General features: G+C 56.0%; 7 protein-coding genes and 1 non-coding gene across 8 annotated transcripts; 4 read left to right on the top strand and 4 right to left on the bottom strand.

The window, feature by feature from the left end:
- Positions 1-580: 580 nt before the first annotated feature.
- VDAG_06057 (serine/threonine-protein phosphatase PP-Z) lies at positions 581-2,268 on the top strand (the record flags this gene model as incomplete). Its single annotated transcript, XM_009659071.1, has 3 exons — positions 581-1,951; positions 2,027-2,179; positions 2,239-2,268. 3 exons carry the CDS (start codon positions 581-583, stop codon positions 2,266-2,268), a joined length of 1,554 nt encoding a protein of 517 aa, XP_009657366.1.
- A 1,310-nt stretch (positions 2,269-3,578) lies between these two features.
- VDAG_06058 (tRNA-dihydrouridine synthase) lies at positions 3,579-5,926 on the top strand (the record flags this gene model as incomplete). Its single annotated transcript, XM_009659072.1, has 4 exons — positions 3,579-3,847; positions 3,908-4,342; positions 4,413-5,786; positions 5,845-5,926. The coding sequence occupies 4 exons, from the start codon at positions 3,579-3,581 to the stop codon at positions 5,924-5,926; spliced, it is 2,160 nt and encodes a 719-aa protein (XP_009657367.1).
- Positions 5,927-7,632: 1,706 nt separating this feature from the next.
- On the bottom strand, positions 7,633-11,234 carry VDAG_06059 (Mut11; the record flags this gene model as incomplete). The annotated part of the gene is made up of 8 exons (XM_009659073.1): positions 7,633-7,644; positions 7,760-8,306; positions 8,484-8,521; positions 9,021-10,025; positions 10,303-10,611; positions 10,658-10,711; positions 10,766-11,021; positions 11,077-11,234. The coding sequence occupies 8 exons, from the start codon at positions 11,232-11,234 to the stop codon at positions 7,633-7,635; spliced, it is 2,379 nt and encodes a 792-aa protein (XP_009657368.1).
- Positions 11,235-12,479: 1,245 nt separating this feature from the next.
- Positions 12,480-15,258, top strand: VDAG_06060 (oligopeptide transporter 2; the record flags this gene model as incomplete). Its single annotated transcript, XM_009659074.1, has 2 exons — positions 12,480-13,011; positions 13,091-15,258. 2 exons carry the CDS (start codon positions 12,480-12,482, stop codon positions 15,256-15,258), a joined length of 2,700 nt encoding a protein of 899 aa, XP_009657369.1.
- A 229-nt stretch (positions 15,259-15,487) lies between these two features.
- On the bottom strand, positions 15,488-16,962 carry VDAG_06061 (uncharacterized protein; the record flags this gene model as incomplete). The annotated part of the gene is made up of 5 exons (XM_009659075.1): positions 15,488-15,956; positions 16,050-16,429; positions 16,538-16,605; positions 16,668-16,704; positions 16,780-16,962. 5 exons carry the CDS (start codon positions 16,960-16,962, stop codon positions 15,488-15,490), a joined length of 1,137 nt encoding a protein of 378 aa, XP_009657370.1.
- Positions 16,963-19,438: 2,476 nt separating this feature from the next.
- On the top strand, positions 19,439-21,227 carry VDAG_06062 (proline-specific permease; the record flags this gene model as incomplete). Its single annotated transcript, XM_009659076.1, has 3 exons — positions 19,439-20,792; positions 20,870-20,981; positions 21,050-21,227. 3 exons carry the CDS (start codon positions 19,439-19,441, stop codon positions 21,225-21,227), a joined length of 1,644 nt encoding a protein of 547 aa, XP_009657371.1.
- A 226-nt stretch (positions 21,228-21,453) lies between these two features.
- On the bottom strand, positions 21,454-21,551 carry VDAG_20172. The gene has a single exon. It is a non-coding gene; the product is annotated as a tRNA-Val (tRNA).
- Positions 21,552-22,431: 880 nt separating this feature from the next.
- On the bottom strand, positions 22,432-25,042 carry VDAG_06063 (serine/threonine-protein kinase ppk1; the record flags this gene model as incomplete). The annotated part of the gene is made up of 2 exons (XM_009659077.1): positions 22,432-24,390; positions 24,440-25,042. 2 exons carry the CDS (start codon positions 25,040-25,042, stop codon positions 22,432-22,434), a joined length of 2,562 nt encoding a protein of 853 aa, XP_009657372.1.
- Positions 25,043-25,072: the final 30 nt, after the last annotated feature.

Here is a 25,072-nt window from a genome sequence, read left to right on the forward strand (position 1 = left end):
GACCCGACACATCATCTCAAACAGACAAAACCGTCAGGTACCTATCTTCCACCCTCAGCTGCCTGATAAGCAAGCGCCTGTCTTTGTCCCGCCGTGCGGTCATCGAGCGGGTCCTGCATCTTGTGTCTTGGTCTCACGGCCCCCTCCCACCACCCGAACTCAACCTCTCACCACCCAATACCTTGGCTCTGAGCATGTCGGACAAGGCTGACGCAGAGACTTGATTCAGCTTCACCGCATCACCCGCATTCTCCGATTAAGCCCACCAACGTGCGCTCCCGATAGCAGCACCAATTCGTCATCGAGCCAACCGAGATCGCCGACTGCTGCTGATTGACGATAATTGCCAGTGACAAACCGCCTTCCTTTTCAACCCGACCGAATTCATCTCGCATAGCCCAGCTCCCAGGCCACCCGCCTCCCGTTCCCGAAAACGGACGCCTCCGCTGGTCGCCGCTCCTCCCCCTCCACCCGCTTCCTGTCCGTCCTAGATCACATCTTCTACCCTCCCTAGGACCAGCCGGACAGGCATAGCGACGCAAATCATTCGTTACCTCGCAGTGCTCTCTGATTCTGCATCATGGGCAACCAGCCTTCCAAGGATAAGGGCTCCAAGGATGGGCCTGACGACTTCAAGTCGTACCCGTCCTTCTCCCGATCCGACACGAAAGAGTCATCGCGCTCATTCCGGTCTCTGCGCTCCAAGATTACCAACAAGTCCACCGACAGCCCCCGAGCTTCCATGTCCGCCAATAACGACGACGCAGCTTCGGTCAAGTCAGGCAAGAGCGGCCGGTCGGCCACGTCCCGCAGCCGCCACGACTCCATCTCGTCGCCCATGAGCCCTGGTGGCGGCGGCGCCCTGAGCGAGCTCGACTCGCCCGTCGACGACCTCCAACCACCCCCGTCCCCCGTGCACCACACCCAAAAGGGCTTCCACGACGTCAGTGCGGCCCAGGCTTCCGGTGAGGTCGATCACGTCTCCGATCAGCCGCCCTGCGCCAGCGCCAGCCTCAACACCCATCTCCAAGCGCCTGGCAAGTCCATCCTCAGCAAGACCGATGGCGAGATCCCCATTTCCGAGGCTGCGGTCGACGACAACACCCCGCAGGCCGATGCGCCTACGGGCGTCGCCATGGGCGAGATCAAAGACATGGATCTCGACGACTACATCAAGCGCTTGCTGGACGCAGCCTACGCCGGCAAGGTGACCAAGGGAGTCTGCCTTAAGAATGCCGAGATTGTCGCCATTTGCCAACGCGCTCGCGAGGTGCTCCTGACGCAGCCCGCGCTGCTCGAGCTCGACGCCCCCGTCAAGATTGTCGGCGATGTCCACGGCCAGTACACCGACCTCATCCGCATGTTCGAGATGTGCGGCTTCCCGCCGTCTTCAAACTACCTCTTCCTCGGCGATTACGTCGACCGCGGCAAGCAGTCGCTCGAGACGATTCTGCTGCTTCTCTGCTACAAAGTCAAGTTCCCCGACAACTTTTTCCTCCTGCGCGGCAACCACGAGTGCGCCAACGTCACGCGCGTCTACGGCTTCTACGACGAATGCAAACGCAGGTGCAACGTCAAGATCTGGAAGACGTTCATCGACTGCTTCAACACGCTGCCCATTGCTGCCGTTGTCGCCGGCAAGATCTTCTGCGTGCACGGTGGTCTCTCGCCGGCACTGAATCACATGGATGACATCCGGGGCATCGCCCGACCAACCGACATTCCCGACTACGGTCTTCTCAACGATTTGGTGTGGGCTGACCCTGCCGAGATGGATAGCGACTGGGAAGCGAACGAGCGCGGCGTCAGTTATTGTTTTGGCAAGACGGTCATTGAAGATTTCCTGGCCAAGCACGACTTTGATCTGATCTGCCGCGCGCACATGGTCGTCGAAGACGGCTACGAGTTCTTCACAGACAGACTTTTGGTGACGGTTTTCAGTGCTCCCAACGTAAGTGTTCCCCGCACGCCAAGGCAGGCACGCAGGCAGGCAGGCGAATCGGTAGGCTGACTCGTGAACTTTTAGTACTGCGGCGAGTTTGACAACTGGGGCGCCGTCATGTCCGTGTCATCCGAGTTGCTCTGCAGTTTTGAACTGCTCAAGCCGCTCGATTCGAGCGCTCTCAAGAGCCACATCAAGAAGGGGCGGAACAAGCGTCAGAGCATGCTCAACAGTCCTGTAAGTGGCGACACCCGGCCAACTCTTCCGGCGGCTGAATACTGATGTGAATTGTTTAGCCGGCGCGCATCCAAGCCCAGAGCATGTAAAGAGCAGAACGACACGAGAAGGCGATGAACACGGAGATAAAGAAGACGCTGCGACGACGCAGAATCAACATACAACAGCACTATTACTTTGATGCGGCTGAACAAGCCCAAAACCACATTGGCGAAACCGAGCTTACTGTTCCTCGAGCGCCCACGGCCGGTGGAATTCCCCGGGTGGCGGATCAACGATGGACGGCCAAGACACCGAAACGTGCAGTCTGCCTGCCTGTGGTGTAAAAACCATCCGAAGACGAGGTTGGGACACCGAGTCTATTCGGCTTCGGGGTAGGCGCTGACTACGCATTGCTCGGCTCAATGTGGTTGGTGAAGGAAGGATATGAAGAGGGAACTCTCGATTACGGTCACTCGTAGCGACTGGCACGGATGGTCCGGAAGGATCATGATTTCAGCCATCATGATCTGGCCAGCCGTGCGTTTCGCGGAGTCCGACCTACGGCCGAGTCAATGGCAGGACAGGAGGACTGAGAAGAGTCCGGCGCAGTGTGTTTCAAGGTGTACAATCATGGCTTCTTTCAACTCTGGGCAATGGCTCGGCTTCCAAACAGCTGGGCACGTACCGCCACATTACGATGAGCTTAGCACCGCCGGTTGCAGTACCAGCCTTGGTGTTAATACATATGGGTATTGACTGAATGTGTGCGCCGTGAAGGTTCTGTTCTGGAATTTGTTTGTGTGCTGCGCGCAGAGTCATCGTTGTCTCGAGCATGTCTTGGGCTTGCCAAGAATCCATCAAAGTGACAGATGCGGCGTGTGTGAGAGCTGTCAGACACTGACTTGACTGAGGCATATGTACCTACCTAGGTACCTAGATAGTAGATAGGTAGGGCAGACCGCCATCGGCAGGGACCACCCATCCATCCTTACTGGTTGGTCCGTGCGCCTGCCCCGCCATCGATCCCGCCGATGGAAACTGTCCCCCACCTTGCCCTTGCCCACCTTGCCCACCTCACCTGCCTGCCGGGCTTTCATCACCAGCTCTTCGGCGTCTGCAGCCGAGGATTTTCCATGTCGTGACGACCAGTGTCTGTCTCTCAGCGTGTGATCTTTTTGCGTACGGTCCCGTCGCTTGGTTCTTCTGTCGCAGATCCGCAGGAAACCAGAGGTATGAGATTGCCTGCTCGCTGATTGCCCGTTTCTCTCTTTTTTGCGTCTTGCCTAATAGCGTTCAGGTCCCAATTCAGTGAAGAGCGGCGGTTGAAAATTCTCATCCACGAGGCGGCCGCTTGATACGCTTTCAACCATCTGCACACATCGCCACCCACAGACGTCTTCAGGCCACAGCTCCAAACATGGAACCCTCCGCCCGTGAGCAGTCGCCCGACGAGCGAGCTGCAAAGCGCGTCAAGATCGACGCTTTGCCGTCTGTCGAGAGTGAGACGCCGAGCGGTCAGAATGGGAGTCACGCCAATGGGGGAGAGCAGGCTGCCGAGAAGCCCCAGGGCGGAGATGTCGCCATGGCTGATGCCCCCAAGGGCGAATCGGGCCAGGACGGCCCCGTCCCCGAGGTGAAGAAGGATGCTCGGGATCGCAATGCTGCCATTGCCCCTATCAAGGCTGAGTGAGTCCCCCCCCCCCTTGCGGGCTCTTGCTTGGGTGCGTCGTGGACTAATCCGGCCAGGTTCCTGATCCCGCGCTCGGAGATTGAGAAGCAGCAGGAGGTTCCCATCGACGATGATGCTGCTGAGGGACGCGGCCAGGACCAGGAGCAGCAGGAGCGTGGGGATCACCCCCGTCGCGACACGCGGGACAAACGCGACAAGAAGAAGGCCAAGGGACAGAACAAGGAGCGCACGTTTGGCAACTTTGACGACACGTTTCGCCTGTGCAACAGCCGCGCCTATTATCCTGAGTTTTCGCCGCGCGAGTGCCGCTATGGAGACCGCTGCCAGCTGTCCCACGATCTGCGCAAGTACATGGAGGAGGGTCGTCGTGGCGATGTTGAGACTTTTGGCGGCAAATGCCCCGTTTTCGAGAGCCATGGTCGCTGCCCTTCGGGCTGGAAGTGTCGCTTCGTCAGGAGCCACATGAAGGGAGGTCGAGCGGGAGGATGGCCGTAAGGAGCTGGTGCTGCTTGGCGCCTCTGATGGCACTGATGAGAACCCTGAGGATGCTCGCCTTGGCAGCGTCAATGTTATCAACAACAAGGTCAAGATTGATGTGAGCCGTCGCCGCGTCAACATGGAGGAGGTCGACAAGTACATCTCTTGGATGAACCACGAGACCAAGCTGACCGACGAACTTCACCACCGTCGTAACCGCCAGACCACCGAAGACAGCGAAGACCTCCGTGCTCAGTACAGGGAGGCACCATTGAAGCCCTCTGAGAAGCGCAAGCTGTACTTTGGACGCGATACGCCCGCCCTGGCGCCTCTTACCACGCAGGGCAACCTCCCGTTTCGGCGTCTCGCCGTTGAGCTCGGCGCTGAGCTGACCTACTCTGAAATGGCCATGGGCCTGCCTCTCATTCAGGGCACAAAGGCTGACTGGACGCTCCTCAAGGCCCACGAGTCTGAGCTCGTCCCGCCCAAAGCTGGTGGTCCCATTGTCCAGGGCTACGATAACGCCAAGGATATCAAGTTCGGCGCTCAAATCTCCGCTAACCAGCCCTGGGTTGCGGTGAAGGCTGCCGAGTGCCTCAAGCGTTTCGTCCCTCACCTGCGTGTCATTGACCTCAACTGCGGCTGCCCAATCGACATGCTTTTCAAGGCCGGTGGCGGCTCCGCCCTCCTCGAGGCTCACGGCAAGCTTGAGCGCATGGTTCGCGGCATGAACACCGTTTCGGGGGAAATTCCTGTGACCGTCAAAATCCGCACTGGTGTCCGCAGCAATCGCCCTACTGCCACGTCCATCATCAACAAACTGGCATTTGGCGCTCGCGAGCACCGTGAACGCCTTGGCGCACCTGGCTGTGCCGCCATTACCCTCCACGGCCGCAGCCGCGAGCAGCGCTACACGCGCAGGGCTGACTGGAGCTACGTCGCCGAATGTGCTGCCCTGATCAAGAGCTACAACGAGACGAAGGACGCCGACACTGACACGATTCGCGAGCCCGATGCCTCCACTCTGCCCAACTCCAAGGACGGCAAGATGTACTTTCTCGGCAACGGTGACTGCTACTCACACGTCGAGTACTTTGACCACATTGACAACGCCGGCGTTGACAGCGTCATGATTGGCCGTGGCGCCCTCGTCAAGCCCTGGCTCTTCGAGGAGATTGAAAAGGGCCAGTACCTCGACAAGACGGCCACCGAGCGCCTCGGCTACATTGAAAAGTTTGTTCGCTACGGTCTCGAGGCCTGGGGCTCCGACGAGCTCGGCATCGGCTTCACCCGGCGCTTCCTGCTCGAGTGGATGAGCTTTACGCACCGCTACGTCCCGCTCGGCATATTGGAGCACCTGCCTCCTTCGCTCAACGACCGCCCGCCCGCGTTCCGGGGACGGAATGAGATGGAGACCCTGCTTGCGAGCAACAACTACAAGGATTGGATCAAGATCAGGTAGGTTTCTTGTGAGATGCGGCTTTGTCGTGAGGATCGTGCTGACTTTTGCTTGCAGTGAAATGTACCTTGGCCCTTGCCACCCAGGCTTCACCTTTCAACCGAAGCACAAGTCGAACGCCTACGAGGCCGAGGGTTAGGTGGTCTTTGCGGGACATATTGATGCGCTGGTGTGAGGGGGGGGCCTGCTAAGGACAGGTGTATGAGTAACGGCGGGCGGTAGAGGACATGGAAAAGCATTTGCATTATTGAGAAAGGTAGCATGAGCTTGCATGTTGCTAAGAAGGTGAATAAGCTGTCGCCGACAGATTTACCATTCTAGGGTTGGAAAGAAGCAGTGCTAGGCTCATCGTGACCTCCTTTGCTTGGTGAACGACAGCCAAAGCCAATCCTCGGACTGTTGGTGGTTCCTTCGGAAGATTGATTGTACCACGCGAAAGACAGTAACTCGATTATCGATATCATGACGAGCCTGCCTCTGTAGTGTTGATTTGCAAGCTGTTCCTTCTGTGATTGGGGTGATAAGGAGGCTTCAGAATAAGTTATTCGAGCTCGGGGAGCGACACCTGTAAAGACCAGACCCTGCCCGATCTGGCAGTGATATAGATGAGACCTTTCAAGGAATTTATGGCGACCGCTTCCTGTGAGTCATGTGGTCTATATTCGGATGGGATCCGCAGACAAGCGACGTCGTCTTTGAGAATCCATCCATCATGGTACTTCAGTGATCTCTGACCCATGATCGACCTCAGGGACGTAATATCGATTTTTATCATTCCGTATCTTGTGGTGATATTTATGAACTCCTTTTGACTGGAGAGTCCGGCGGTACTCAGGACGTTGTCGTCCCTCTCAATAGTTCGGAGAAAAGTCATCCTCGAGATGTCCCAAATGGCAATGTCTCCTAGGGTGTCGGCAGTTATGAGAAAATTATTGTCTTTGGAAAACGCTAGATTCTCTTGATCGTATCGAAGCGATTGGGCATCGTCTGATTGAAACTCGAAACGTAAAACACTTTTTCCTTCCTGCCATTTCAAAATGACAGGAGGCGCTCCCCAATGGGTCAAAGCCATGATCTCATTGTCATTCGAGAAAAGCAAACGAGATCCCTCCAAGTAGTTGGATCCTGGTATTTCGAAGCTGGCAATACATTTGGCAGTAGGAAGGTCCCAAATCGTCAGTTTTGCCTTAGATGTTGCCAACGCGAGCAACAGCTTGTTTGGCGAGAAGACCATCAGATTCGAGATCCCGCAACCCTGTTCTTGACAGTATAAGGTTTTCTGAATACTGCGAGTGTCGTGGTCCCAGATTCTGATAGTAAGGTCGCTAGACAATTCAGCTACTAGCGTAGCATCGGCTGAGATGCCGAGAGATATCGTGGGTCCATGCTTGTCATTGTTCGCTTCATACCCTAGCTCAAGTGCTGCGGCCCTTTGTGTGTCTCTTGTTTCGTGATCTACTTGTACGTTAGATCTTGGATTTAGCCTAAGTAATGAAGGAAGTAGAGTACCAAGTAGCAAATCAAAGACTGAAAGAATTGGAAAGCTGGCAGACGATAACCATCTTCCATCATTCGAAAGTGCAAAACGCCTCGATACACCAATAAATGATGAAATGGCATCGACGAGTTTTATTGGCCCGTTAGTCAAGTTCTCGAGATCGTTAACACTGATGTCAGTGTCAGCGCTCCTTAAACTCGTCAAGATTTCCAAGGTTGCGTGGCGACTGCGAATCGGAACCAGCACCACTTGTTGGCAGGGATTTCCATCTGAGAGAGTTGTTGGCCGGATTGCTATGCTCCACTGGCCCTTTTCACTCACACGAGTCCCAGTATTCAAGTTATAGATTACGAGTGCCTCTGAACGCAATCGTAGTAGTAGTTCATGGCGGCTAGTCAGTGCGAATGCCAAGGTTCCTCCATAGTGAAGTTCATTGAGGGTTTGGAGGCAACTCTTAGTCGCCGGGTCAAAAACCCTGATGTGACTCTCAGTGTCAAATATAGCTAGTCGAATCTTTCCATTGTCTGAGGCGAAAGCAATGTCACGATCGTCAGCAATGATAGGACACGTCCACAAGCATTCCTCAGTCGTTGTGTCCCACACTTTGACAGATCCATCTTGAGACCTGGAAGCTACGAGATCGTTTGCGGCGATAGCAATCGATTTGACAGCATCTTTGTGGCCTAAGAGTGTTTTCAGACACATTCCGCTGGGGAGGTCCCAGACCTTGATGGTCGTGTCCGAGGAACAGGTGATGAGGTTTCCATTGGGCGCCAAGGCACACTGCCAGACGATGTCTCGGTGCCCTTCAAGGACCTGAAGACATTGATATGTGTCGGGGTCCACCACCGTGATTGTACCATCAAGTTCGCCAATGGCCAGGTGGTTGTCCGCGGTAAACGTGGCTGAGGCAGCTAACCCACCATGGAATGATCGGAGTTGCCTGTTCCAGGATGTATCGATGTGGCGCACCTCGCTAATCCATTTTGGACGCCGAGCCTGAAATGTGTTTCTGACGATACTAGACAATGGTGCAAAGGTAAGGCAGGAGGCATACAGCTGTAATGGGGTCTCTATGATCGCAGACCTGAAGTACCCAATGAATTGGCCTGCGTCCGTCACGAACGACTTGACTTGCAAGCACTGGCCAATCAATATCAGCTTCACGCCTGAACTAGGCCCAGGCATGGTGACTTACTGTGGTTCGTTCTTGAAGTTCATGTATTTGTGAGACACCTGTGTCAAGTCGATTCAGGAGACTCAACGCTTCTAACCAATGAAGCAAGTGGGTGCAAAGAAACGAGTAGACCGCGTCTTGATCGTTGATCAAGTCTTGGCTGTAGATAAAGTGATCTGCCCAGTGTAGGCAGGCATATTGGACTGCCGGGGGCAGACACTCATCAATCTTTGTCTGTGGAACAGCTCTTTGGATCGTGCCAGGATGCGAGAGACTGCAGATGTCCTGTCTCAGGGACTGGCCATCAGAAAGTAGTCGAAGACAGTCACTTGCAACCCTTCTTTGCGCTTCTTTTTCATCCACGTGAAACTCAAGGGCGCCGCGCTTCGAATCGACAAGATAGTCGCGGAAAGACAAGTGAAATAGTTTGATTCGCTTCACACGACTGAGTGGAATATCCAGCGCAGAATGTAAATAATCAAGCAAACCATCGAAATAATAAGGTGGTTTAGACAAGAGACATTCGAGCGAAGTGGTGTCGAGAGGCTCAGCTAAAACGATAATAGTGCCGACAATCTCGTGAAATCGTTTGATGATGGCTTCTTTTTCAGGTTCGTCGAGGCCGTCGATTAGCTGTGTCAGAATAGGTCGGTAGGTAAAATGTAGTCTCGACCCTCCTATATGCTCCGTCCAGCGTCTCAGTCGGCCTTGAGGTCCGCCCGGGATGCGTTTATCTTCGATGAAGCGACAGGCAGTCGCTGCATATATGAACAACGGGACAGACATTTTGAGCAGGAGATTGAAGTCCTCGCCCTGTGGCCAACCAGGAGGCAATTGTGCAAGACTCCGAATGGCTTCTAACCGTACAAGCAAGAAGCGTTCGATATCCTGCTCAACAGAGGGATCAGAGACCTCTTCCAGTTTAAGCTCATCAACTATTGACTGGATGCTCTTAAAGCCTTCTCGAATTGGCGGTTCGTTCCTGCTTGTGATGAAGAAGTTCAGAGGGATTGACGTGATTTTCTTGATATGTGAGAGCTGGGTGATGAGGTCTTTGATATCGTTCTCTCCATCGCACTCATCCAGAGCGTCAATAACAACAGTCATTGGAGATGCGACGGCGACGTTTTCCAAAGGCTTGAGGACGAGCAATCTGAACTGTTCTCCCAGTGGCTTACTCGCGATATCGGGATTCGCTTCAATGGTATGTCGCATCTGAGCAGCAGCCGCAGGAAAGCTGCTCACGAGCTGGGCGGCGATGGCCGGAAAGAAGAGGCGGGCATTGCCGCGATCACCCTCGCCCCTTTTGAAGAAGAAACTGGCAGCTAGAAGCCCCGCTGCAGCCCGTTCCCGAGCGACAGACTGGGCAATTGTTGATTTACCGGTGCCAGCCTTGCCGTGTAACCAGCAAAGGGGTTCACGTTCGGGATCGCGCAGCCATTCTCTGATATCGCCAAGAAGTTCAATGCGCGTGCCAGCAAGGCACGCGTCAGCTCCGTTCTCCGCATCGTCGAATGCGGCCCCTGGTACGCAGGGGAGCTTTTCTTTGACGAACAGCTGGCTCTCATTCAGTTTAGGAGTGGCATTACTACTCAGTTAGTTGGTGTTTAGATCTTGCATGGGCGTAGGCTTCTTACGGTATGAGTCGTTTGACTTGTCGATGGAGTTCGACGTAAAGGGGGTCGGACTTGTTCCGGCATTTATTCAGGCCAGAATGATCCGTGTCGATGAGGTATTCTGTTGGACCATGTATGCCAAGAGCTGAGTCGCGATTGACAACCTAGGTGTTTACTCCATCAGTCGAGGACACTCATCATCAATGCATGGTCGGTAAACTTACCAACCCAAAGGAGAGCCAGCCAAGTGTCAAAGGCTTGGCCTCGCACAAAGCCAGCAGCTCGGTTTTGCCCCGCCGGGCATCTTTCAGTTTGATCAAGCTGTTGAATCGTCTCTCCAGATCCAAAAGTTGACCGTTTCTATGCCCCAGCATGAGGAGAAGGGTGTTGCTGGAACCCAGCACGCTGGTCATAGCCGTAACGGTGGCACCGATGACTGATAGCGACGATCCTAGGTGGGGAGTTCCAAGAAACATAATGGCATGGGTGTTGTCAATTATTTCGGATGACCTCTCCCCGTGTGCGCACAGGGCCTGTGCCGTTAGCTCATGACAGCGGTCTTGGATGCAGACACTGTACCTCTTTGATGATGATACCTCCGAAGCTGTGGCCGATGAACACAATGGGCAAGCACTGAGCTCCAGTTAGCCACGGCGCGTGATATGCTGTATATCAGGGTGTTCACACCAAATGCTTTGAAAGATGTTCCGTAAGCTCGGCAATCAGCTGCTCGCCAATTTGTCGCGCGGTCTTGATGGGTGCGTTGATCATCCAGTCAGAATTGTGTGCGTGCAATAGAATCCTCGCTTCAGGGAAATCCTCCTTCAAGAAATGCCTCAACAGGTGTACAGGTTGTGTCTTTGCGGCAGAATCTTTAGATCGAGGGGGCAACGCTTCCCATGTTCGTTCGGGGTGTGTGCCGAGGCCGTGAACGGCGACGATCCTGGTTCAGTTAGAACGGGTAATCTTTTGAAAAGGAGAACATAGGAGCCACGAACACAAACTTGGCGTTCTCTGGGTTGGAAATGATGTAGAGGCCATTCGGACGTGCATCCTGGCTCCGACGACGAGCCTTCTTCAGCTTGGTGTAGATGCAGTGCACCAGGGAGGCGGCAACGCAGAGCGTGGTGAACAGCACGGCCCACAAGAACTTCATGCTGGTGCTTCTGCACACTCTTAGGCGTTGTGATGATATACTGTAGTGGAATGCTCGATGCTCTGCTTATGGTCGGTTTGTGAAAAGAGGAAAGTGTCAGGCTGTGATCGATGCCATCGCGGGGATGAGGTAGCCTGACATGGTCGCCACGAAGCAGTCAGGCTGCAGGCATGCATGAGCTGCGCATGGAGCTATGTGCTGGCAAGGCAGACTTGCAGAGTGTCGTCATTCAGTCATCCTTTCCATGGTCATGAGACCATAGACTGGCTATGCTTTATTAATCAAGATAGACGGGAGGACGAATATCCATCCTGCTTGTTCATTGGATCTCATCTGACATACTACGACTTCCCACCATGCGTTTCGATTTGGAGATAAGGATAAGAGACTGACTATTATTAAATGAAGCCGACTCCTCGAGACGAGGGTAGTATTAGCACGTGATTTGGGTTATATGGATCTGATGAAGAACCCATTGGCGCACTTCTGAAGTTGTTCCGGTACATCCAATCTTCATCAACAACGTCAAGAAGGCACATAGCTAAATCTTGTCGACAATGCTACAGCCATCTTCCTACCTCCCATCATCGACCTCAGTTGATTACCTCGCGGTAGTTCAATTTCGCGGCCTGATGTTACTGGGCGACTCCACCGGACCGGCTCAACCCGGGCATTAAAGCAAGAGGCGGGGAAGATGGCCGGGCCAACTTCAGGGTCACAACACGGAACCAGAGTCCCATGGACCTTATCCGAAGGCGAACAAGGTCCCCCCTTGCCGAGGAGGGGAGGCGTTTGCGGGGACGCTACGCGCCATTCCTCAAGGAGCACATGTTCCCCCACTCTGGTGCACCTAGATGCAGATGGCGACCAGTGTCGGACGACTGCTTGGCCAGAAGAGGAGGCAACGCCCATGTCGATCGGTCTCGAGAGCGGTTGGTCCGATACACCTCGTCGTGGCAGCATACCGATCAGCATTGCGTCGGACTTGTATTGCCTCGCAAGAATCCTGCCGGCGAGCACTAGTGCGTGTAACGTGTGCTTGGATATCGTACCCCTCCCCCGCATCTCGCTCACAAGAGGTTGACAGACGCCTGCGCGGCTTCAGGGTGGATGGCGTCTTGGTTGGCAGCATGGGGTACCCATGGGGCTTGGTATATACTTCAGCCATTGCCCGGCTCTGGGTCCCCTCCTCGACTGGTTGCCCATTGACATGGCACATTGTTTTGTTTTGCCTTGCGACTCATCATGTCAGCCGACAATGATCGCGTGAGCGGGTTGCCGCTCGACAAGACAGACCACACCATCGACATTGAGCAGGATGACAGGAAGAACGAAATCGACGCCGAGGACCAGTTTCCCCCCGAGGGCTGGTTCGAACGTCTCAAGGCTGAGTATACTGGTCAGCACGGGGGCGAGACGCTGCCGGCCGGCTGCGATCCGGATCGCATGGTGGCCGCCATTCTGACCCTCAACGAAGACGAGTCGGTCCAGGTTCTCGAGGATCTCCTCGTCAGCCAGAGAGAGGACTACACCATTGATCGTCAGATGATGGCGCGTCTTCGCGAGCTCATCCGCGGCAACAAGGCCTGCGACATGGAGCAGGGCGAGTGGGCGTACGAGGTCTGCAAACGTGCCGGCCTGTGTCACAACTGGTCCCCTTACGCCGAGGTTCGCGCCGTCACGTTGCCCTACGATGATGCCGACGAGGCCTGTGAGAGCTTCCGCGCCTATGTGCTGGGCTACTTTTGGGTTTGTGTCTGCACAGCGGTCAACACTTGTAAGTTGTCTTCCTACCTCCGAATTCCGAGGCCCAGGACATTCATTGTATGACACAAGACTAACAATGTATCTGAAAGTCTTTGCTCCTCGTCAGCCGGGCATATCGATCCCCGGCTCCGTCGTACAGCTCCTTCTGGTTCCAATGGGTCGGGGGATGGCCTGGCTGCTTCCAGACTGGGGCTTCAAGTTCCGCGGTACGCGCTACACGTTGAACCCCGGCCCTTGGACGAGCAAGGAGCAGCTGTTCGCGACCATCATCTTCACGGGTGCCTCAAGCATCGGCAATTTCACCGGTCTTCTCGTTCTTCGTATGCCCGTCTTCTTCAACCAGCGTTGGGCCGGCTTCGGCTTCAACCTCATGCTCGCGCTGGCGAACCAGGTATACGGCCTGGGTATGGCCGGTATCCTTCGCCGCCTAGCTGTCTATCCCATCGAAGCCGTGTGGCCCAAGACGCTGCCGACGCTCGCTCTCAATAGGACGCTCATCAACCAAGACAATAAGCGCGAAAAGGTCAACGGCTGGACCTTGTCACGCTACAGAATGTTCGTCTGGTGTGGCATCATCTTCACCATTTACTACTGGATCCCCAACCAATTCTTCGTCGGACTGCGTCTCTTCAACTGGATGACGTGGATCGCGCCGAACAACTTTAATCTCGCCACCATCACCGGGTCATACGGCGGCATGGGTTTCAACCCGATCTCGAGCTGGGATCCGAACGCGTCCGGCATCGATGCCATGACGGCCCCCTTCTTTGCCCAGTTGCAACAGTATGTGATGCGTGTCATCTCTGGCATCATTATCCTCATCATGTACTACAAGAACGCCTTTTGGGCCGCCTTCATGCCCATCAACTCGAATGCCGCCTTTGACAACACTGGCAGTGCCTACAACATTTCCATGGTCCTCGACGACAACCAGCGCCTCGACGTGGACAAGTACCAAGAGTACGGCCCACCGTACTATGCCATCGCCAACCTGTTCGTGACGGGCGCCAACTTCATTTACTACACCTTTTCCATTGTCTACGTCTTCACCAAGTACTGGCGCCCCATCAAGAAGGCGTTCGTCGGCATGGTCGTCAACACGGTGAAGCGCAGGAGCGTCTACACGGGCTTCACAGACGGCCACACGAGAATGATGCGCAAGTACAAAGAGGTGCCGGAATGGTGGTACGGCTGCGTCTTTGCCTTTGGCTTCATCGTCTCCATCGTCAGCCTCACGGCCTGGCCGACGCAGACCCCGTGGTGGTCGATCCTTGGCGTGACAGCCATTGGTGCCCTGCTGACCATCCCCTGGGTTGTCATCGAGTCCATCGCCAGCACCGGCATCCAGCTCAACGTCATTTGGCAAGTCTTGCCCGGCGTCTGGTTCCCCGGCCAGCCGCTGCCGCAGCTCATCATCCTCATGCTAGGCGCCGCCTTTGAGCAGATGGCAGGCAGCTTCAGCGGCGACCTCAAGTACGCGCATTACGCCGGCATACCCCCACGTGCGGTGTTTCGCGGCCACGTCTCGTCCGTCGTCGTCAACTGCTTCATCTACTGCGCCATCCTCGAGCTTCTCATGCTCTACGCCAACGAGGACAGCAGCTTCTGCACCTGGGACAACAGGCAGTACATGGTCTGCGCCTACGCCCACTCCATCTGGTCCTCGACCATCCTCTTCGGCGCCTTTGGCACCAACAACATGTTCAAGCTCTACCCCGTCCTGCCGTGGTGCTTCCTCATCGGCGCCCTCCTCGGCGTCGCCTGGATCGTCAGCGAGAGAACCCTGCCACTCCTGCGCGCCCGCCTCCAGCGCCGCGTCGAGCCCGAGCCCTTTGCCCGCTTCGACCGCTACTTCTGGGCGCCCGCCTCCTCCGTCATGGCCTGCCTCAACCCGGCCATCGCCCTCTCGGGCGCCCTCAGCTGGGCCGGCAACAACAACCTCACGTACGCGACGCTCGGCATCTACATTGCCTGGTTCTTCCAGTTCTACCTCAAGCGACGCTACACGGCCTGGTGGGGCAAGTATGCCTACCTCATCTTCGCCGGTCTCAGCGTCGGTGTCGCCGTGTCGGGCCTCGTCGTCACGCTCGTCTTCTCCTTTGGGGCTGGCCAGGGGTATCAATTCGCCTGGTGGGGGAACGAGGTGCCGCGCGCCGGCGTCGACTTTCAACTCTACAACAATAACGCCTCGCTGAAGGCGCTGCCTGAGGAGGGGTATTTCGGGTTGCGTCCTGAGCAGTATCCTCTGAATTGGTAGGGGATTTGCGGCTCTGTCGGCGGCAGGGCGCACATGAAAGGGCAGGTTTGGTATGGGTTTTGGTTCGTAGGCATTGATGGTGATGATGTTTACAAGCCAACATGGGCTTATTAGCATTAGAAATAGATGCTTGGATGGTTGCTTTGGGTATATCTAGTCTCCTCGTGTAGTTGTGCCATCCCACACCAACCAACCCACCGTGGCTGAAGTTCATCGTCAACACAACTGTTCACGACCAACTTCCATCAGCCCTTTGATAGGAATCATCCGATTTCCACATCGAACCCGCCCCGCTGGACTCGGTCCCCGTGGTCGGAGGATCCGACGTGCGCTTCGCCTCCTCATGCCGTCGGTCCTGCGTGTTCTCCCTCATCTCGATATCTCGTGAACTCCGCACAGAACCGCGACTGGCCGTTCGGTGGGACGGCGCCGGCGCCGTCCACGTCTGCGTCGAATCGAGCGTAAAATGCGCGTGGCCCCGCGTCTCCGCAACCTCGACATGCGCTCCGCTCCGCCAGCGGCGCAGGTTCGCTCGGCCGCCGAGCAGCGGCCGCAAGACGGGGATGCAGAGGCACACCATGGCGCACGTAATCTCGCCTACGGACCAGTAGACGGTCTTGGCCATGACCCAGCTGGCGTCGGTGTCAAAGAGGCCGCGGTGGACGGTGCTGATGCGGATGGCCGAGATGATGCAGGTGCTGTGGACGAGAGAGAACGACGGTCAGTACTGGTGAGCCAGGAGACATCCCAAGTCGGGGTCTGGTATCCTGGGGTGCCATGGTTTGACTCACATGAATCCCAGGCAGAAGACGGCGGTGAGCGTGATCTTTTGGGGCTTCGTCAAGGGCAGCGTCTTGATCAGGGGGAGCGGCATGGCAAAGATGACTACGTCGGTGATGACGTGGATGATGCCGTGGGCTAGCCACACCTGCCATCGCGAGGAGCAAAAGTTCTGTCCGATGATTTCCGGATCCCACTGGCTCCTGACTGGCAGGCAGATCACGATCGGTGCGATGAAAAAGGCCACGAACCAGCACGCTATGAACCCGAGGAATATGTCGCATATACGCTGGAAAGCCGGCAGAGGAAATGCGCGGCGGTATTGGAGGATAAATGCGCACTTCAGGATGATAATCGTGAGGTGGTATCCCAGGCCAGAGAACCACATGAGCTATTGGGTTGCCATGTCAGATCATGAGTAGGGTGTTCAGCGTGAGCTCGAGCGGGAACAGCCGAGCTCCGCCGTCAAGGGAATCGTATTCGCAAAGAAGGGACTGACAGTGAGTAATACGGATAGGTGCGAATCGGAAACATCGACGACGTGACGGCCGAGGCCAAACGCGATGGCTGTCCGATCAAGGTCAGCACAGCCGTTCTAGGCTTGGAAGCGAACTCGTCTTCAAACGTACCGATAGCGACGCCAATGACACTTCCCAGCAGCATCAACTAAGCAAGCAAGCCTGTCAGTCGGCAATGTCACGACACATAAATCACTGCGTACACAGAGAAGGCATAACGAACCATCGTAGCAGCTACGGCCCAGTCATCGTTGCCAAGATTTCGAATAATATGTACGCGGACGTAGAAGCGCAAGGTGACGACTGTGAGGCATATGCAACTCATTACGACCATGTAAGCGATCAGGCTCGCCGTCATATCGCCCTGTGCTCGGCGCACAAGGTCGTGAGCCCCCGGAGTTTCCATTTTGGCAGCTCTCTAAGACGCATTCTGATCTGTTACTCTGCTATCTTCGGAGTCAGGGTTGCAGGGTGTTGTCGGACTCGTGGGCGCCCCCCCGTGCAGCGTTGCTGAGGCTCGTGATGCCCAGATCAGGCGAATCGATCAAGAGATGTTGGTGATGGCATCGAAGTTGCGAGAGCTGAGCAGGTAGGGACAGGTATATCGGTAGGCGCGGCAGGGGGGTGCCAAGCTCTATACTATTTCTCCTCTAGATGTTCAGGCAACGCCATGACGACCGCCTGGGACTCCGTGAACCCAAATAGTTCATGACGTAGCGCACCTCGCTGAACCAGATGTGGCGGCAGTAGGCATGGGATTTATACGGAAAATGCAGGGCGTAGTCCTCTCCACATTTCAGAGTTCGGCGGCTTCGGTTCTTGGGTCTTTGTGGTGTTTTGCAGCACGCTTTGGCGATCAAAGCGTCGCCTTCTTGGGCGAAGGAGCGCCAAGTGGCGGGCTAGTGGTGTGTGCCGTTTCCAACTAACAGGTAGCCGGGAGGATGGATGAAGTTGCGAGCACAAGTGTCCGCCATGGTTCGCGCGTTCCAAAGAAGGTGATACAAAACTTAGGAGATACTACCGAGAAATGAAACGGAGTGGCCTCATTGGGGGAATTGATCGACCAGTGTTATCACACAGCACATCCTAAAAGGCGGTGCGTGTTGCATGTGCTACGGCCTCGAATCTCGAATGTGCCGCCCGCTCCCCTTTGGCGACTGTGCGCTTCTGGCTCGAGCTAAGTGAGGATCGTGATGGAGTTTAGAGGGCTGTCTGAAGCCAACATGGCGGTGGCGTCTCAGTGGCCAACCATGCGCCTTGTGATGATCCAGCGCCCACAGGCCACATTCCTCCGCACACGGCACACGGGCCGTCCAGGGGAGCATGCTTGGCAGAGGAAATGGATTTGCCTGGACTAGACGTAAGGGTTGAGCCTGACCTGCGTGGTGCGCATGGTGATCCCCTGAATTGACAGAGCGTGACAGTGGCCATCGTTCAGACCGGTTACGATGTTCCGAGTGACCTACAGCGTGTTCATCACAGTCTGGCGACGGCGACCAGAGATACTATCTGCACGTTCTGGTGCCGTATGGAATAGACAGGCGTAAGTATGTCTATCGAAACTAGACTCGGCTGGTTGCCCTACTCGTTCAATATCTTGCTGTGTCACAAAATGACCGATGTCCTGGACCCTTCCATCTTCGCCCATTCATATTCTTTCTGATGTCTGGCTGTGCTTGGTCCCCCCCTCCTCCGGCGGTTGAGCCTTAGTAGTCTTGCTGATATCCTTATGTTCTAACTACCTTTATAGGACCTTTCTGGAAGACGCCCCCCTGACTTTGTTTTGGAGGACTTTGAATCCTCAAGATTGGTTGTGGAGGTTGTCCACTTCGTGTCGACATCGTCAAAGAAGCCTTCTTTCCTAGCTCATGCCTTGACACGGCATTGGACGAACGGGTGCGAGTCGTCGTTGGGTTGGTGGGCCTTCGGAGGTGAAGCTAGGTCGACACGGCTAGGCCGCCCTTGTGACTCGAGGGTTGCGTCCATCACTCGACCCTCACTGCAGTTGATGGTCGAGATTCAACAGCCAATTTCACCGTTACCCCAGGTTTGAACATGCACAACGAACTGCTAGTCAAGTCAGGCGTGGTCAGGTTGCCTTACCTACCCCTCCATCCGGCAGTTCTCGAGCTCAAGGGTCAATCGGAACACGATGCACGGGCAGTCCAGATCGTTTGCTGATCCACCATGCGCATAGTCTAGAGGCTTGCCATGTGAAGTGGGCCCGGCGATGTTGCAAGTCTGGCTTGAAGCATTGTAATAAAGGTCCCTGGCCACTCTGTTGAGCTACTGGCCGTTCCCGTTCCCAATCAACTGGAAAGGGGAACTATCAGACGGGTCTGCAATCGAAATCACCCACACACATTCCAGTGTCAATTCTCAGTGTCGAGCTAGCCGTAACCATGTGGGGGACGAGTGGATGTTTCCGAAATAAGGTCCCTTGTCTTAGATAAAAATCGATGCGCCGCGTCCTATCGCAAAATATCATGAGCCTAGACACAACATGAGGCTCATTCCCGAGCCCCATCTACTCTTCTCCAAGAAAGCGAAAAGACGGCCGTTCTACCAGAGATGAAAGCCAAAAAGGATATGAAAATAGCAAGACAACGGTCTATCCTGTAAACAGGCTTGTCGCCGTTGCTGCCATGTCGTGATCTACGGCATTTCCGTCGACTGACTCGGAGCCACGCGTGCTTCTTCCCCACCATGAGGCGAAAGACGGGGCCGCCGATTGCGTGCCGATAGAACCGGTCTATCGATGGTATCATCCAGCGAAAATTTCCTGTACGTATAAGATCAAAGTGAGACGGCTCAGTCGCACCGTCTCACAGCTCATCGTCCACTCCCCGAACACGGCATCGACCTCCTTCTCGACCCAGACCATGGCGACCAAAGACGTTATCTCGCCCAACGACGATGTTGAGGTTGCGACCAACTACTCCAAGACGGGAGACCAGGACGCTGACCACAATGGCGATTTGCTGACGTCGGCTGAGGAGCGCGACCTGCGACGCGGCCTCGAGCAGCGACACTTGTCGATGCTGGGAATCGCCGGTGCCATCGGCACGGGACTCTTCCTCGGCCTCGGTGGAGCCATCCAGACGGGCGGTCCCCTCGGCGCGCTTCTTGGCTATGCCACCATCGGTTGTGTTGTGTTTGCCGTTCAATTCGCCCTCGGAGAGGTAGCAGCCCTTCTGCCGGTCACCGGTGCCTTTGTACGACATGCCGAGTTCCTCGTCGACCCGGCCTGGGGCTTCGCCATCGGATGGAACCTCGTCTACGGCAACCTCTTGTCCATCCCGGCCGAGATCACGGCCATTTGCGTCTTGTTCCAGTTCTGGACCGACGTCAACTCGACCGTTTGGATCGTCACCTTCATCCTGCTGACGTTCCTCGTGGGCATCGCCTTTGTGCGCGTCTTCGGTGAGGTCGAGTTCGTCTTCGCGCTGCTCAAGATCGCCCTCGTCATCTTCCTTATCATCCTCGGTCTCGTCATCGACCTCGGCGGCGTGCCCGGCACCGAGCGGATCGGCTTCCGCTACTGGAACGACCCGGGGCCCTTTGTCGAGTACATCGGCAAGGGCGACTGGGGCAAGTTCCTCGGCTACTGGAGCGTCATGTCGACGGCCGTCTTCTCCTTTGCCGGCACCGAGTCGATCGCCATGGCGGCGGCCGAGACGCGCAACCCGCGCCGCGCCATCCCGCGCGCCTGCAAGCGCGTCTTCATCCGCATCGTCCTCTTCTACCTGCTCGCCGTGCTCGTCGTCGGCATGCTCGTGCCCAGCAACGACCCGCGCCTCGACGACGCCTACGGCACCGCCGCCCAGAGCCCCTTTGTCATCGCCGCCTCGGCCGCCGGCATCCGGGCCATCCCGAGCGTCGTCAACGCCGTCGTCATCACCTCGGCCTGGTCGGCCTCCAACCAGAGCCTGCTCTCCGGCACCCGCGTGCTGTACAGCCTCGCCCTCAAGGGCCAGGCCCCCCGGGTCTTCCTGCGCACCACCTCCTGGGGCACGCCCTACGTCTGCGTCCTGCTGTTCACGGCCTTCATGTTCCTCAGCTTCATGAGCCTGTCCAACGGCGCCATGACCGTCTTCTGGTGGTTCGTCGACCTGACCTCGGCCGGTGTCCTCGTGTCCTGGTCTAGCATCCTGTTCAACCACATCCGCCTCAAGCTCGCCATGAAGAGGCAGAACATCCCCGCCGAGAAGCTCCCCTGGCACAACGCATGGACCTGTACGCAGCCCTCCCCCTCCCTCTCTGTCGCCATGGCGTCCCCAAGAGATAGATAGCTGACCAGACACACAACACAGTCTACACATCGTGCGCCGCGCTCGTCATGTGCCTCACCATTCTCTTCACGAGCGGATTCTCCGTCTTCACCAAGGGAAACTGGGACACGGCCGGCTTCATCTCCTCGTACCTGTAAGCACCCCTGACTCGAGTTCCCCCCCCCTTTTCCCTCCCGGGGATGTCTGACTAACAGCCTGCAGGGATATCCCGCTCGTCACCGGAGCCTACCTCCTCTGGAAGGTGCTCAAGAAGACGCGGTTCGTGTCGCTCGACAGCGTGCCCCTGGATTCGGCCTTTGAGCAGGTGGACCTGAACCCAGAGGAGCCCGAGGTTGAGGAAAAGGGCTGGATCAGGGCTGTCAGCTGGATCTGGAACTAAGAAGGAGAGGTTTTGATGAGCGCGCGCCATATGCTTGAATAGCGATCAATTGATTTTACGTTTTCCATGCAAGGATCCTTCGTTTGATAGCGCCCAATTGGATTGCAAAAATGGAGGCTCGCCGCCATTCATATAACGGACGGGTCAACATGCTCCAGATGAGAAGCCATATATGCAACCTGCATTCATTCATTCACGATCTCTTGACGGCCCTGAGGACAAAAAGTGATTCAGGGGAGGCTCGAACTCCCGACCTTCAGTGAACTCGACTCTTGTCTGAGAAGATGTTAGACTGACGTGATAAACCAACTACACCACCGAACCGGTTGAAATCAGGCAAATGTTGCGGGAATTATGACTGCAGAGGGTGTGTGTGGGGACAAGCCTAGATAGAGTAGCTCCGAGATTTTTTGTTGGCGCCTCAGTCCCGAGGCCGAAGAGGCAGATGGCCAAAATGCAACCATGCATGGTAGGTCTGGCTTCTGTCGCAAGATCGATTACCACAAACTGTCATGGTATGGAAAGAAGGCTCTTTTTGGCCTCGAGATATCATCTCCGAATCCGGGATTTGTGGCTTCCAACAGCCTAGCTAGTCAATTTACACTACACTCTAAGTTCTCACATACAATATCTTCGCCGCAACGCCAAACTGCCCTCAAATCCGGAGGGGCTTGCATGCTTGAGCCGACGCAGCTCGTTTCGTTTCAAAAAAACGGTGTACAGAATCCGAACAAACACAGCCTCATGCTGCGGACAGAGCTGTCTCCCCGGCCATCTCGCATTGCCCCACGAAGCGCTCGCCCTCCGCGTCTTATCCTGTACTTGGTACGAACAGGGAGACCCAAAGGTTCACCATTCTGGCCAACAAGCCCAGGCCCACGCATTGCCATGCCTCTCTTCTCGTCCATGCATGGCGCCACAGCTGCATGGCCTTTTAAGTTTGAGGGATCTGTCAACCGCCGTCCGCTATTAGGTGCAGTGGAGCCACGTTGGCCATTCCACAGCCGTACCCCATCGTTCGAATGATATCGCATAATTACAAGTCGTACAAGCGTAGTTGGAGAGGGGTGAAGAGAGCGCGCCCTAGCGCTCAGTGCGTCGGGAGGAGCCGACGGCTCGTCCTTGATGCGTGAACGTCAAATACGAGTGGCGGTGCTGGGCGCCTGGTTGAACACGGCGAGCATTGAAGCGGTTCAAGAGTCCTCTACCTCTCCTCGCCACCTCTCGCCTTGCCACGCCGCCGGAAGAAGTCCATGACCCGTTTGGCCGCACCACTGCTGCCCTCGTGGCCATGATGGTAGTTGTCTTGATCGTAGGCGTCGGTAAACTTCTTATTGGGCTTCTGCAAGAAGCCGCGGTTGTTTCTTGCGCCGAGGGGCTTGCGCCCGTCATAGCCGTCTGACTCGGAAAAGCCACCCGCTTGGTACGGCACGCTGCCCTGTCTGCGATGCTGCTGGCTCTCTAGAGAAGAGTCAGAGCCCGTGTTGAGCACCGATCCTTGCTGCTGCTGCTGCTGCTGCATGTGCGGAGGAATGGCATTGGCCTGGCGAGTGTGTTGTGAAGAAACACGAGGTTGGTACGATTGCTGCTGCAGCATCGGCTCCGAGTGGGAATGCGGCTGCTCGTGATTGCGCTGGTAACTTGAGTCGTACTCGGCGCCATCAAAGTAAGCGGCCTGGCCACGAGACTGTACTGGTCGATCGCCGTATCTCCTTTGGTCGTCCATCTCGGCAGGGTCCTGGATAGGAAGGTCTTGTTGAGACATCTGAGAGTCGGGCGGGGGGCTTCCAGAGTCTTTGTTGATGCCCATCGCCCTAGAAAATGACTGCGGAAGCAGCGAGAATCGTCGAGGGTTCTGAGGCTTCTCCAGGGATGTATGAGAACCGCTGATGCTACCGCTGCGCTTCTTACCGAACCCCAAGGAGAAGGACCGGCGCGAGGCTCTCGAATCTATCGAGGCTCGGGGTTCACCACTGCCAGGTATGTTGTTGGGCATGCTGACGGGCGGGTACTTCCTCGATTTATCCTCGCTCGGGTGCTCAGACCGCCTCTTGTTCTTACCACCAAACATGGATCCATTGCGTCCGAGGAGCTTGGAGCCAATATCTGTGAGAGTGCTGGATCGTCGGTGACCCCTGCCTTCACTGGTCGGCGAAGGACCAGGCTTCTCACTGCCATGCTCAAAACCAGAGACGCGGGCGAACTTGGGGGGGACGGCACTGACGCTGGGGTGTCCCATGGTCTGCGCTTCGTGTGCGTTGGGCTGCTGGATGCTGCCATGCACGTTTGTGCCCGCAACCGATGGAGGGATTGGCTGGCCATACGAGGCGCGAGCACCACTGCCAAGTCCCATGGACCCTGACGAAGTCATGGATCCTCCCGTCTGCGGTCGCCCGCCGGTCGTCATATAAACATTGTCGGACGTGGAACGGGTATCGCGACCAGGCCTCGTAGTTGCTGGTACGTTGTTGCGATAAGCACTCGGGGGCCTTGTGTTCTGTCGGCTCGACTTGGAATAACTGTCCTTCGAGACTGGTGGGTCGCGTGGAAGAGGTTTATCCTTCGGGCTATTGTTGACTTCGACAGGCCCTTGGCTGCTTGAACGAGCTCTCGACTTGCCTCGGCCGGGAGATTGCGCGGCAGCTTCTCCGCGCTGCGTTTGTGTGGTCGGTGCAACGTACTCGACCTGAACGGTGCGACGCTTCGAATCCTTGGCTTGGGTCGGTTTCGCGCTGGCGTTTTCGGCTTCGGGGTCGATATTGCCATGTTTGGAGGCCAGGCCTCCCACCGACGTGGGGCCGGATGCTTTGGAAGATCTTGAAGGCTCGCGGACAGATGCGCTACGCGCGACCATGGGCTTGTCGTCCTCCGCCGGAACAGTTGTGTTCTGGATCTCGCCGGGCGTCGTGGTGCTGCTGGTGATGAACTCCACAACGTGAGCGTATTCGCTGAGCCAGCTGTGCCGCGCCACCTCGAATAGATCCGCTCGCTTTCTAGGGTTGGGGACTAGGATTCGTCGGAGCAGGTCGCGGGCATGCGGCGTGACGTATTCGGGGAAGGTTAGAGGCGTGTTGACGATATACTTGTACAACAGATTGATGTTGTCGCCTTCGGGGTTGGCAGGGTCGTCGTCAAAGGGCAGGTATCCAGCCAGCATGGCGTACTGCATTCTTGTTAGCAAGTAGGCGCAACATTGTTCCGGCGACACTTACAAGGATCACACCGCAGCTCCAGACATCAACCTTGCGTCCCGTATATAGGGAATCGCTGACAACCAACTCGGGAGCTGCGTAACAAGGACTGCCGCAACTTGTCTGCATCAAATCACCCTTCCTCGTGCCATTGGCTTTGACCTTGTCTAGGCCAGCTCTCTTGACGAATTCCCTATCGCTCAGATTAAGCTCTTCTTCTTGGTTCAATTCCTCCTCGGCATCAAATGTGTTGGCAAATCCAAAGTCGGTGATGATAATGTTTCGGTTCCTGTCGAGCAGCAGATTCTCGAGCTTGAGGTCTCGGTGGACAATGCCCTTCTTATGGAGATAGCCAACGCCCGAGACGAGCTGAGCGAACAGTCTCCTAGCGGCGTTGTCTTTCAGGTAGCGATGGTTCAGGATGTAGTCGAATAACTCTCCTCCAGAGGCATACTCCAGAATGATGCCGATATGTCGCTCAGTCTCGACCATTTCGTGCAGGCGAACAATGTTGGGGTGCGAGATGCCGCGGAGGATGGCAATTTCACGATAAATCTTGGCCAGCCTGGAGGGGTTGTTGCCCACATTGTCTCGCTTGATCAGCTTGATAGCAACCTGTGGCATGGTTAGTGAAGGAACGTATAGACGAGAGAA

Source organism: Verticillium dahliae, genomic scaffold (genome assembly GCF_000150675.1).
Source record: "Verticillium dahliae VdLs.17 supercont1.13 genomic scaffold, whole genome shotgun sequence".
In the NCBI taxonomy this organism is placed as follows: domain Eukaryota; kingdom Fungi; phylum Ascomycota; class Sordariomycetes; order Glomerellales; family Plectosphaerellaceae; genus Verticillium; species Verticillium dahliae.